At 46.7% G+C, this 12,435-nt stretch overlaps 7 protein-coding genes across 7 annotated transcripts; 4 read left to right on the top strand and 3 right to left on the bottom strand.

The window, feature by feature from the left end:
* Positions 1 to 225: 225 nt before the first annotated feature.
* Positions 226 to 1,114, top strand: N7478_001352 (uncharacterized protein; the record flags this gene model as incomplete). Its single annotated transcript, XM_056917567.1, has 2 exons — positions 226 to 266; positions 328 to 1,114. 2 exons carry the CDS (start codon positions 226 to 228, stop codon positions 1,112 to 1,114), a joined length of 828 nt encoding a protein of 275 aa, XP_056785447.1.
* Positions 1,115 to 1,745: 631 nt separating this feature from the next.
* On the bottom strand, positions 1,746 to 2,905 carry N7478_001351 (alcohol dehydrogenase family protein; the record flags this gene model as incomplete). Its single annotated transcript, XM_056917566.1, has 4 exons — positions 1,746 to 1,794; positions 1,845 to 1,896; positions 1,956 to 2,731; positions 2,787 to 2,905. 4 exons carry the CDS (start codon positions 2,903 to 2,905, stop codon positions 1,746 to 1,748), a joined length of 996 nt encoding a protein of 331 aa, XP_056785446.1.
* Positions 2,906 to 3,566: 661 nt separating this feature from the next.
* On the bottom strand, positions 3,567 to 5,185 carry N7478_001350 (NAD-dependent succinate-semialdehyde dehydrogenase; the record flags this gene model as incomplete). Its single annotated transcript, XM_056917565.1, has 3 exons — positions 3,567 to 4,157; positions 4,207 to 4,808; positions 4,876 to 5,185. The coding sequence occupies 3 exons, from the start codon at positions 5,183 to 5,185 to the stop codon at positions 3,567 to 3,569; spliced, it is 1,503 nt and encodes a 500-aa protein (XP_056785445.1).
* Positions 5,186 to 5,525: 340 nt separating this feature from the next.
* Positions 5,526 to 5,970, top strand: N7478_001349 (Dabb family protein; the record flags this gene model as incomplete). Its single annotated transcript, XM_056917564.1, has 3 exons — positions 5,526 to 5,591; positions 5,639 to 5,749; positions 5,806 to 5,970. 3 exons carry the CDS (start codon positions 5,526 to 5,528, stop codon positions 5,968 to 5,970), a joined length of 342 nt encoding a protein of 113 aa, XP_056785444.1.
* Positions 5,971 to 6,489: 519 nt separating this feature from the next.
* On the top strand, positions 6,490 to 7,579 carry N7478_001348 (uncharacterized protein; the record flags this gene model as incomplete). Its single annotated transcript, XM_056917563.1, has 3 exons — positions 6,490 to 6,913; positions 6,977 to 7,332; positions 7,394 to 7,579. The coding sequence occupies 3 exons, from the start codon at positions 6,490 to 6,492 to the stop codon at positions 7,577 to 7,579; spliced, it is 966 nt and encodes a 321-aa protein (XP_056785443.1).
* A 384-nt stretch (positions 7,580 to 7,963) lies between these two features.
* On the top strand, positions 7,964 to 9,942 carry N7478_001347 (fungal specific transcription factor domain-containing protein; the record flags this gene model as incomplete). The annotated part of the gene is made up of 4 exons (XM_056917562.1): positions 7,964 to 7,997; positions 8,170 to 8,672; positions 8,729 to 8,939; positions 8,993 to 9,942. 4 exons carry the CDS (start codon positions 7,964 to 7,966, stop codon positions 9,940 to 9,942), a joined length of 1,698 nt encoding a protein of 565 aa, XP_056785442.1.
* Positions 9,943 to 10,062: 120 nt separating this feature from the next.
* N7478_001346 (Zn(II)2Cys6 transcription factor) lies at positions 10,063 to 12,138 on the bottom strand (the record flags this gene model as incomplete). Its single annotated transcript, XM_056917561.1, has 1 exon — positions 10,063 to 12,138. One exon carries the CDS (start codon positions 12,136 to 12,138, stop codon positions 10,063 to 10,065), a length of 2,076 nt encoding a protein of 691 aa, XP_056785441.1.
* Positions 12,139 to 12,435: the final 297 nt, after the last annotated feature.

Here is a 12,435-nt window from a genome sequence, read left to right as displayed (position 1 = left end):
TTGGAATTAACTTTCAAGTTGTCCCAGAGGTCAATAGATCCCGTCGATCTCTACGCAGATCCCGCGGTTGTATGCTCAGCTGACCATTGTCATCAAGACATCGGTTGTATTGGCTCCATCGAGTGGCAACTAGGTTTTAATGATTGATGTATATGATCTTTAGACGGGAGCATCGACTGTAGTTAGTCCGCATTTTCTTGGTCAGGTCTACAGACTGCAAACCAAATGGCTCTCAACGCAATTGTCAGTGGCGCTTCGCGTGGAATGTACTTACATCAGTCTCCCCGCCCCTATTTTCTTGATAATCATCGATCTAACCAGAAACAGCGGGCGATCAATTGCCCACCGTCTTGCTCGCGAGGGCTATTCGGTCGGTATCAACGATATCCCTGAAGCCTCGGCAGATATAGATAACGTCATTTCGGAGATCAACAGTATACTGTCGTTCCAACATTCGAAGCCCCGGCCTGGTGCAGTAGCGCTGCCCGGCGATGTTTCTTCGTCTTCCGATGTTGCATCTATGGTATCTAAAGCAGTTACCAAGCTAGGGCCATTGACCCTCATGGTAGCGAATGCAGGAATCGCTCCTGTGACTCCACTCCTTCTCTCATCTACCGAGGAGGTGGATAGGATTTTGGGGATAAATGTTCGTGGGGTATTTAATTGCTACACTGAAGCCGCAAAACAAATGATCTCCCAAGGTGACATCGCTCTTGGTGCGGGGATTACGCGTTATAAGCTTGTTGGGGCAGCTTCCATAGCGGCATTCAGAGCTTTCCCCGGCTGTGGGATCTATTCTGCGAGCAAATTTGCCGTGCGGGGCTTGACCCAAGCCACAGCTGCCGAGATGGCCCGACATAATATCACAGTCAATGCCTATGCTCCGGGTATTGTGGGAACGCCAATGTGGGACGAAGTTGATGAAGGTATTGGTGAGATTGAGGGACGCCCTAAGGGAAAGACCCTCGAGGCATATAGCAAAGGTATTCCTCTTGGACGAGCAGGCGTTCCAGAGGATGTTGCTGGGCTCGTGGGTGGGTTCTTAGCGAGCAAGGATTCGGATTATGTTACCGGTCAAACGATGCTTGTTGATGGAGGCATTGTCTTCAATTGACATGATGGCCTTAGTTGACTGTATATACCATAGAGTGAGATCTTATGGAGATCTTCTTCTGAATATCTATATCTTCTGGCTACGTCTAGCACTTCATGCCCAGCATATGTTTCTCTGCTTCGTCATATATCCTCTTTCTTCGGTCGATTGATCCATGTTCCAGATGTCACGGAGACCCTTAATTCATTGATCGGAGGGAGAAATATTCTTTTAGATCCTTTGGCGAGCCCAATATTAGAAACTCTTATGATGCACATAAAATGTATATTACATCTAGAAGTAGCAAAGCGAACATGTAGAGAAAAGAAGCGGAAAAGATACGGCGTGCTAGCACATGGAGAGCGACGGCAAATTTGAGCAAACGAAGCCTGAGAGCGCAAGAAAGAGCAGACAGAAAGGTTGAACATATGGATAGTGTGGCTAGCATATTATATTGTAGATTTTGTAGCTTTGCCAGTATGGTTCCTATTGGATGAGATTATCCGTGTGAACTTTTACCTGAAAGTTTGATCAATATCATTTTTGTTTATCTACCAGGTACGAAAATAATCTTTTGAGATCTCATGTGGTCGAAATCGTCAAAGCTGAAAAAGACCGTAAGTGTAAAGCCTTGAAATGTGGTTTGGTTACATTACCTCTTAGGTGCCTCTGAGAGTGGGCGAATGTCTGCCGCCATGAAGCTGCGATCACATTAGCACTTTCTTCCACTCATGAGTTAATTCAAACTTACTCAAATCGATCTTGGTACTCGCGAAAGGATTTGAGGGCATTTGGGAAAATACCTGCAGTTATAAGCGTCAGTATCGGGTCAACTTTTGGTCAATGTTCAAGAGGAACCAACTCCGAGCAGGACATCTCCCTGTCTCCATGGTCAAGTTCTTCGAATAGGCCTCGAACCCAGACCATGGAACCGCCTCATTGTGTACACCAACGCTCGAAAGCCGACCAAATGGTCTAAGAATATCAAATCCTGCTCTGAGCGCATCGGCGTGTCCGACTACCTCGATGACAATATCAGCTCCTCTGGAATCAGTGAGCTTCTTTACTCTCTCCCTGAGAGCCTCCTCGTCTTTTATATTCCATGCTTCCGCTCCGAAATCTTTTGCTTTCTCCAGGCGAGAATCAACTTTGTCAACAGCTATTAAATTTTTAGGCTTATAGGACTGCGCATTTGCCAATGCAAACAGACCAACTGGGCCACATCCAAGGAGGACTACAGTGCTTGATTCAATTTCTTCTTGTGGTATTCCCTTGAATGCATTGTAGGCGGCAAAGTACCCCGTAGGAAAGATATCAGCCATAAAGACTAGCTTAGCCTTGTCGATACCATCTGGAACGGGAGCCAGCGTCGCGTCTGCATTTGGTACACGGACAAATTCAGCATGTCCGCCGTCAAGTACAGGCGATCCAAAGAGTTTTGACTCGATACAGCGCGAACTCATAGAGCGATTGCAGTAGAAGCAATTCCCGCAACTGGTGGTAAACGCAGCAATTGCATGATCCCCTTTTTTGAAGTTCCTCATGGCTGATCCTGTCTCATAGATCTCACCCATGAACTCGTGGCCCATGATGAAGCCTGGGCCCGATGGTTGGTGGCCGCGATAAACATGGAGCTCACTCAACTCGGTATTAGTTCAAATGTTACATGAAGTCTTCTGGAAATGAAACTCACCTGCCACATAATGCGGTATAGTGAACTTTGACTATTGCATCGCTTGGACTTTCGATTTTGGGGACTGGCCGCTCCTCAATCGCCACTTGAAAGGGACCTTTGAAGACAACAGATTGCATTTTCTTTGGTGAAGTAGAGCCAGATTGGTGTTCTCCATACTCATAATTTAAGTATTAAATGGCATTTTATACATGAGCTTTCCAAAACGCTGATATAACCTACTGCAAATTGCCGTGGGCCTGTCTGCCGTTTTCCATGCAGCCACGGTTGAAGGTAGGGTGGGGCCTAGCTCGGCAAAAAGACCGTATAATGTACCCAGGCACCTTTATCGTATTGTATGACGAAAGGTGTTGGATAATGATATCATCCTTCCTCCATGGGGGATTAGGGCATCTAGTAGGAAAAGGATGCTGCCAGGGGGGAGGAAGAAGGCGGAGCAACTCGAGTCGTGTCAAGTCTGGTCTATGCCAGCAAGGCTAGTTGAATTCGGATTTTTTCGTACCCTTCTAAACCATGGGGAGCAATAGGCATGTAGATTGAAATCTCGCTGAGTTGAAAATGCGAAGCCCGCGACCAATGTGACCCTCAAGTTTTGCATTTGGCTGGCATTCATATCTATCCACAGTACCCTAAATCAAATTTATTGGACGATATGAAGCTTCTTGTGTGTGATAAAGATTGATTTAGAATCCACAGACAGAGCGATATTGTGAAACTGTGCTTGAATGAACGTCTTGCATTGAGAGAAAATAACTGTCTTCTAGTACAGCAAGGAGACTGCTATTCCTGGAGATTGCCAATAGTGACGCATTTGATGTTTTGATACTCCTGCAGCCCATATTTCCTCCCTTCACGGCCCATTCCACTTTCCTTAACACCACCGAATGGTGATTCGGCAGCGCTGATAAGGCCGGTGTTCACACCGACCATTCCGCAATGAAGCTTACGAGCAACTCTCATTACACGTCCAATGTTCTCGCTGAAGAAATATCCAGCGAGACCATAGTTGGTGGCATTGGCCAGCTCCAACGCTTCTGTCTCGCTGTTGAAACTGAAGATCGCTGCGAGTGGCCCAAATGTTTCATCGTGGGCAACTTCCATTTTAGTCGTGGCTTCACTTATGACAGTTGGCTCGTAAAAAAAGCCATTCAGATGGGCCTGTTCTTTTCCACCAGCATGCAGAACTCCTCCTTTAGACAAAGCATCTTGGACATGCTCTGATACCTTCTTGACTGCAGCAGCATTTACCAATGGTCCTTGGGTTGTGCCTCCTTCTATCCCTCTGCCGAGTTTGAGAGCATTTACCCTGTCAACTAAGGCTTCAATAAAACGATCCTTGATATCGAGGTGTACAAGGATACGGTTGGCACACTTGAAACTGGTCAGTGGGCGTTCAAGCAGAAGTACTCATGGTACTTACAACACAGGTTTGACCCGAAGATCTAAATTTGCAAACCATTACACCAGCGACAGCTTTGCTGATATCGGCGTCCTCCAAGATAATTAGTGGAGCATTCCCTCCAAGTTCCATGCTCACACGCTTCATGGTACCAGCAGCCAATCGTGTCAACATCTTTCCAACGCCCGTAGAGCCTGTGAAACTCAGCTTGTTTACCTTCTCGTTGATAGCCAATTCAGAGGCAGCCTCTCGGTCCGTAGTTGGTACAACATGGAAGCAATCCGGGGGAATACCAGCCTTAATAGCCAGCTTACACAAGGCAAGAGCTGAAAATGGTGTCTCCCGAGGGGGTTTTATGACAACGGAGCATCCTGCTGCCAAAGCCGGCGCGATTTTACGGGTAATCATTGCAGCTGGGAAGTTCCATGGCGTAATAATACCACACACGCCCACGGGTTCCTTGAAAGTAAAGACTTCTGTATTAGCGTACGAAGATGGGATTGCGTCTCCATAGGATCGAGGCGCCTCTTCAGCAAACCAAGACACAAACGAGGCAGCGTAATTAACCTCCCCTGAAGCTTCCGCAAGCGTTTTACCATTCTCAAGTGACAAAATCATTGCAACTTTACAACTGTTAACAGAGAGCTCCAGGCTGCGTTCAGGGCGGTCAAAAGGGGACTAGGCTCTTACGGTCGTCCGAATTGGCGATGATCAAACGAAAGAACTCTTTCAAAATGAGACCCCGCTGTTTCGCTGAAGTGTTGCTCGAGAAATTGGCGAACCCCGTTACGGCAAGGTTAATTGCCTCGATGATATCGTTCTTCGATAAATCTGCGCAGTTTGCTAGAACCTCTTTGCTCGATGGCTCACTAATTGCGAAAGTTTTCCCATCGGTGCCCTTTCTCTCTTCGCCATTGATAATTCCATAGTTGACAAAGATACTTGGGTCCTTGAGGCTCTTGGTAAGGAAAGAACTTAGATCTTCCGTCTTTGTCGGCATATTTGTTAAGGGATGTTGTCACCGGATATTGAGTTAATGGCGGGCTTTGTAAGCTCTCTTCTGCAAAATATGTATATCCCTGAGAGAACTTTCTCTTGCCATTTAATTAAACCATCTTGTCTATCCGAAGCTTAGATGAGTGACAAGAAGACAATGCGGCTAGATGATATGACGATTGCGACGAAAGCCGTTCGGGTAAGATTGAGCCGCGGTTATATATTTCTCCTAGCCCCGCATGTACATTTTCTGGACAGGCAATGCGCCCGACCCTAAATTGGGAAAATATTAAGCCAAAGAAAATTTTCGAACTCCCATCCCAGTACAACTTGTTCGTTCAACCATGTCGGTCCTACATATCGTCCAATTTCAATTCAAGTCCTCAGTGAGCGAGGCTACGATTCAAGATGTACGGAACGTCTTCTCAGAGACTAGTTAAATTCTAATGGACTATAGACCTGCAATCGTATGCTATCCCTGAAAGACAGTTGTATCCATCCTGACACAAAAGCGCCATACATTGTGTCGTCGAAAGGTGGTCGAGAATGCTCGATAGAGGGCATGCAGGTGCGAGTTAATCTTCTTTCCGTTGTCAAATATTCTCTTAGCTGATCACAATTCAGGATGGCATCACTCATGTTTTCGTCGTTGAGTTCGAGTCAACCGCCCACCGGGACTACTATGCTAAGGAAGATGCTGGCCATCTCGCGTTCGGGGCATCACTTGGACCCCTTCTGGACAAAGCGCAGGTTGTCGACTTTGAACCAGGTAAATTTACCAAGCAGTAGACTGGATATTTTACTATACTTTTAAAGTTCTGGCATCATATATTCCGGGAACAAATGTTATTCACTGTTGCATTGCCATGAAATGATCGTGCTCTTAAAGGCAGAGAACACTTGGTAGAAAGAAGCTTTCATACAACTTTCAATGAACAGTTCAAGAAAGATGAACTGGATAGAAACCATCCGATCGTGAGAAATTTATTTATGAATTGTCAGAACGTAATACTGTTTATTGTGAAAGCTACTGGTGAAACCTCTAGTGCGTTCAACATCAAGGCTGAATTTCCGAATAAGTCAGATCAAGCATTGTTGTAGTATTCTTCCGTAAAAGTCACGCTCCGTCAAAAAGCACGCGACACTGCCCATGGGTATGACGGCTATATGATATTGAAGTCTTTCACAGTCTTTTACCGAGTCACATTCATAGAACCATATGGATATCAAATACTCAGTCTATTTGATGTCGCCTTCTGCTACTTCTGTTCGAACAACTACAGATCTTCACGCTTCTAAATAGCAAAAATGAGCAACATCGACTTGAATTTGTCTCACCTCGATGAGCTCAACAGAACAACAGCAATCGTCACTGGCGCAGCCGGTGGTATAGGTGGCGAGATAGTGCGACTTTTGGTTGCTAATGGCTCCAATGTCGTGATGGCAGACTTGGCTCATTGCGAAAATGACGCTAATTCCCTCATCGCCTCACTTCCACATCCGACTCGGGCACATTTCGTGCCGACCAATATCACGAAATGGGATCAGATCACCACCCTCTTTCGAACAGCGAAAGATAAATTTGGCAGCGTTGAGGTTGTAATCGCCAACGCAGGCGTCATGGAGAAAAGCCCTATACTTGATGTAGAGAAGGTTGACCAGCACGGCAACTTGGCAGAGGACAATGAATTCTCCAAGGTCATCGATATAAATATCAAGGGAACAATGAATAGTAGGTAGTCGCGTGAGGAGATATAGCACCGATGCAGTGAATGCTTACTCACTCGGGCACCAGCACTCCGGCAAGCGATATTCCATATGAAGGATAACAAGCCCACTTTCTCTGACGGCTCTCGGGGATCGATACTTCTTGTTTCCTCGACATCAGGATACTTTGGGGGTACTGGTGTCACTGGTTACATTACTTCGAAACATGGCGTAACTGGTATGTTACGCGGCTCGCAGCTGGCAGCAAGCAAGCACCTCCTTCGAATCAATGCCGTAGCCCCATTTGTCACACCAACGGCCATGTCTTCTGGGTTTGCCACAGCTTGGAAAAAAAGTGGCCTGCCCATGAACACGATGGAGGCTGTTGCTCGGGTCATTGCTGTATTAGCCGCGGATCCCTTGCGCCGCGGCTCTTGCTATTTGGTATGCATCGCCTGATTAACTGAGACCATTTGCCACCTTCGTTCGAACTGATATTCTTTAGACTTGTGGACCGATTATACGAGAAGTGGAGACTAGCCAGAAAAGCCTAATGGGGGAATGGCTCGGTAATGACTTCGTGGAATTGATGGCGTCGGCCAGCCGCTTTTTTGCAGACCAAGGCGGCTATACTTTGCCTAAGCTAATCGCCTTGGATAGTTCAGACACCACTGGAGACCGAGCTAAATGATGTTTCCAAGTGACTGAAGCGATGAAAGTTGTGTATTCAGGGACATTTTGACCCGCATAAAGCCACGGCTATGGCAACATGTAACTACGGGGTGCCAAGAAATAAGATACACTCAAACATGGCAACACTAAACGTATTCAGTCGACAATAAATCTATCTCTACCTAATTTCGTCTTCCGTACAGCCCTGAAGGGAATTTTTACTGCCATTCACATACATAGCAACTCTCAAATCACTGTTTCTTGCACACATCGGTGTTAACGTCTACGAAATGCCCAAGGCAAAATTCTATGCAAGATGTCATATATGTGAAGAGGAAGGATCGTGGTGTGATCTTCCGCTGGTTGGGTTCCCTTGCACTGCCTGCCGATTCTCCAAAACAAAATGCTCTGCGCGTGGCAAGAAGCCATTGGTGTGCGTAAGTGTACATCCATTACATGACGACCTGTGCTAAGTCTTTTTCTCTAACGTTTTTCCGAAGAGTGAAAAAGCTCCGAAGAACCGGTTGAGTCGATCTATATCAGCTTCTAGTAAGTGGATTGAAAGCAATGAGTTGTTATCCATATATGAATGACTTACAATTCCACTAGGCGAAGTCCAAACGCCCTCTATAGTCTATCCGCTTTCGAATCCTAATGTGAAAAACTTTGGGGGAATGGCCCATAATCCTAGCGTGGATTTGACCGGTCCACTAGATAACCTCGTAACTGAGCTCAATGATTTATTTGGACCAGGACCACGCTTTGCCTCGAGCCCTCGATATCTACCATTTATTCAAGAGTTACCTGCCCACATCCCGACCGAGAAGATTCAATTTCTGCAAGCAAAAGGGGCCTTCGAGGTTCCAGATCAAGCATTTGCTACAGAGCTTATTCGGTCTTTTATCGACAACGTCTATCCATTTCTTCCTGTCATTGATCTAGAGGCCTTTTTGACAGCCTTTTGTTATAACGGCACCTTCGGGAAAACAAGCTTGCTCTTATTTCACGCGGTTATGTTTTCTTCTGCGGCGTTTGTGGATTATGAGCACCTCCGCAGAGCGGGTTATCGGTCGCGCAAAGAAATACGAGAGGATTTATTCCTCAAGACAAGAGTACGTGCTTCCTCGGTTTTAATATCCATTTTCTTCCTTCTTACTATCAAAAATAGGCCCTATATGACTTTGACTATGAGAATGATCGCTTTGTTCTTATCCAGGCTTTGCTTTTGATGAGCTACTGGCATGAAACCCCAGATAGCCCAAAAAACTGCCAGTATTGGCTCCACATATGCTGTTCTTTCTCGAGCTCAATCGGTCTCCAAGATCCAATAAAACAGGAAATGGATTTCGATCATGGCAAGATCAGAAACGCGTCTGGTGGTGCTTATACACGCGCATCCATTTGATCGCCCTCAATCTTCGAAGGCCAATAGGCTTTCAAGAGAACAACTTTGAACTTCTTCCATTAGTTGACTTTGAAGATTTTGAGATTCGCGAGTATCCGGACAAAGTCAGAAACACATTCAAGGGATGTGAATTTCTCTGGAATGTGAGCTTCCAGGAATATTTGGCTTCGACATTTATCGAGAAAGCAAAACTTTCACTTCTCATCTCAGATGTCACAGCATTACGCGACTTCCATAATCGAGGATCTCTTTTCTTTGAAAACTTTCAGGGGGATGAACCAACTTATGAATGGAAGGAAAAGTTCAAGAAGACACTTGAAAAACTTCACGAATGGCGCGCGAGCACACCAAGCGACTTTGAGCCTCCAATTCTGTCGAACGACTCTCATATGCAAAGCAACATGCCTCATGTACACGTACTATGGGTGCGGATAGTCTTTCTTGCTACGCTGGCCACACTTCATCGACAAGATGAAGATATCAGCCCTCCAGTCGAAAAAGGGCCAGAGCGACGCTCACGACAGATTCTGAGCGAGATGTCAACCACTATGCAAGATCTTCATCGCTGTGGTCTTATCAAACTCCTTCCAACCACGATAGTGGCTTTGATGGTCCCGGTTTTGGCAATGCACTACGAAGACATACGGTCGGGGTATTGCAGTGTGCAAATTATCGGCTTCCAAAATTTTTACAGGTGCTTGACCATGCTGGGGTCTCTTGGAGACACGTATTCGTCTGCGAATGCGGCCCTTTACTTCTTTGAAAACGCACTGGACCATACGTGGAGTTGCCACAGCCCTGAGAAAATTCCAACATTTATTCAAGATCTACTTACGCAAAGAGAGCTGGAGTATCTTGCTCGAGTCTCGGATCATCAAGAATGGGCATTGGCAGCTAATGCATCACCGTGTTCATCGAGTTCACCTCAAGAGCCTTTATTTGGCGTTACTGTTGACAAGTCAGATAATCTTTGGTGACTCTTTGCATAGATTTGTTTTGAAACCGTAGGATTCGTCATTAACCTCAAATCGGCGTTCCTGGGGATAAATGTATTATTACTCGCATCATAATGGAGAATCCCACGTTAAACGCGACATCTAAATCTGAAATTCTGGCCACTCGTCTGTTGCGGGAGGCAGGAAGTTAGGCATCAGCAGGTAATCCTCCAGCCTTTCTGACAAGTGGGAATGAAGGACATCATAATTTAGACCTAGGGATTTTTCGGGATGAGGATCGTCAATTCCAGAATGCCTGCCCGCCATTGCATGTGTATTGAGATTGTCGATATTGCTAGACGATGTCACGTCGGGGTTACTCTGGTGATTTTCTTCCATACGTGGCGCGGCATTCTTTCGGTATGCACATAGAAAATCGAATATCTGCATTGCCCAGCTTCCTGGATCCCATAGCTCCTTCGCCTCGTTTAGAATAATTCGGCAATTATCCAGATTCGCGCGCGCCATTTCAGCGACGATGTCCTCTGATTGCCGCATCTGTCGATAAAGTACGATTCCAGAGACAAAAAATGCCGGGAAGAGCTCGTGTGGGAGCTCACAAACCTTGGTTTTGGTGACGAGGGTAATCGCGTGGGAGGCGATTGCCCGGGCGCGTGATTGGACAAAGCCATCTGATGTCTGACTTGATCCATATCGGTCGGAAGTCTCAGTGATTGGCTTTTTGATGTATAATAGAAGCAGGTAGTAGTTGTAAAGAATATCCAAAGCAGTCGAGCATATAAAGGGAGGGCCTCGATAAGGCCAGTTCTGTAGAGAGTGTTGTAGCTCACAATGCCACGCTTCAATTTCCGAATGCACTGTTTGCGGCGTGATTGAGCCATTCTCTAGTCCGACGCGAGAGTGAAGTATTCGACGTAAGATGAGGGATAACCTAGCAATTTGTATTTGATAGAAACCTTCTTCCATGGATTCATTGACAAAATCATCCATCGTCAACATATCAGTATCGCAGTGGGTCAGATTGATGCGAAATGGCCTTCCTAGTAGTACAGAACAATATGTATCTCGCACTACTAGCGACCACCAAAGCTTTTTTAACAAGCCCCTGTTATTTCGCTGGGCATCAGCGCAGACAGAGGCGCGGTGTGTTCCCAGTGAGACAGCAAAGGTAACACTGAAACCGATCCAGGAACAAGGATTCCAGTAACTGTGTGTTTGTGGGCCCCAGAAGCTCAACATTATAGCACACTGGGCGATTATGATTTTACTTGTCTCATACCCGAAGTCAAAAATCAGTTTTGCCCTGTCGTAAAACTTGCGTCGAGCTTCGAGTCGTGATTTGAATTCAGAGAGATGAATAACGGATGCATCACAGAATGTCGCTCCTATGAAACAGACTGTATGGAGCATCAGCCAGGGTAGCTTTTTCTCCTTGTGTACTTTCTCCAGCTCAATTCTATCAACGATTGAGTACAATGCGTGGAACTTCTTCAAGTACACGTCGACCAAATCGTGCATCAGGCGCTCGGAGGGCAGAGCGAATGCGCCTTTGGCTTTAAGATAGGTGATGTCCACGGCATCGAGATGTGAAGGGTGACAGTCGTCGCGAACGACCGCCAGGTTCGAGCTGTTTCGGATTTGGTCACTGGCGTCGTGTAAAGGTGGAGTTACCCCATTGGGATACTCCTCGAGAGCAAAAGTCAGGGGCGATGGCTCGGCTAACATGATGAGCCCACACTGGGAAATTTGCCTCTCTGTTCGCCAATTGAGGAAGTCTTCAAACATTCCGGAGACGGACTGTCTGGCGGAGGCAGATGGACGGATACTCTCAGGCCCCAGAGGAGGGAGAGATTCCGTCGGATTGCTATGGATGGACTGAAGTTCAGAAGGAGTGGTTTCTGAAATCAGATCTTGATCGCCATCTTGAGAGCTGGTCGTAGTGATTGATTCGGCGTTCTGGCTGTGCCTATTGTCTGCCGCTGCCGGTGGCTGTGGCGCGCCCAAGGCCAGACCAGCACTATGCTGATGGCGTAACTGCCGGGCAGTTCTCCGATCGTAGGTTCCACGGCGTGATACGATGAGTTCACACTCTTCGACGCTGTCCATGCGACAGCGGCTGCATGGGGTTCCATTCTGTACGACGTCGCATTTGATTTTTCGCTGCCTGCATCGCTTGCAGGCCTTAGCCGCGCGGATCCGAGGCTTTCCAGGATTCATGGCGCAACACAAAGCCCCTAAAGGGCGTGAAACTCGACAAGGCCACAAGAGGTATACAAGATAATAAGAGGCGATAGAAGCCCTCGAGATCCAGGCATCTGAGATGATGTCGCGGGGGCGTCGAAGAATCCGGGGAAGCAGGAGTTCAACCCCACTCGGTTGTCCAGTACGTAAGCAGCCATTCCCCAACCCCGGATTGTTGGCAGGGCTGATTGTTGATTGTGAGCCAGTGAGACTCGATATGACATACATTTGCTTGATGCGGGGGGCGGGGGGCAGGTCATATAGACGCGGTTA

Source organism: Penicillium angulare (assembly GCF_028827245.1).
Source record: "Penicillium angulare strain IBT 27051 chromosome Unknown utg000001l_segment0_segment0, whole genome shotgun sequence".
Classification (NCBI taxonomy): domain Eukaryota; kingdom Fungi; phylum Ascomycota; class Eurotiomycetes; order Eurotiales; family Aspergillaceae; genus Penicillium; species Penicillium angulare.
This window is presented reverse-complemented; position numbering and strand designations above follow the sequence as displayed.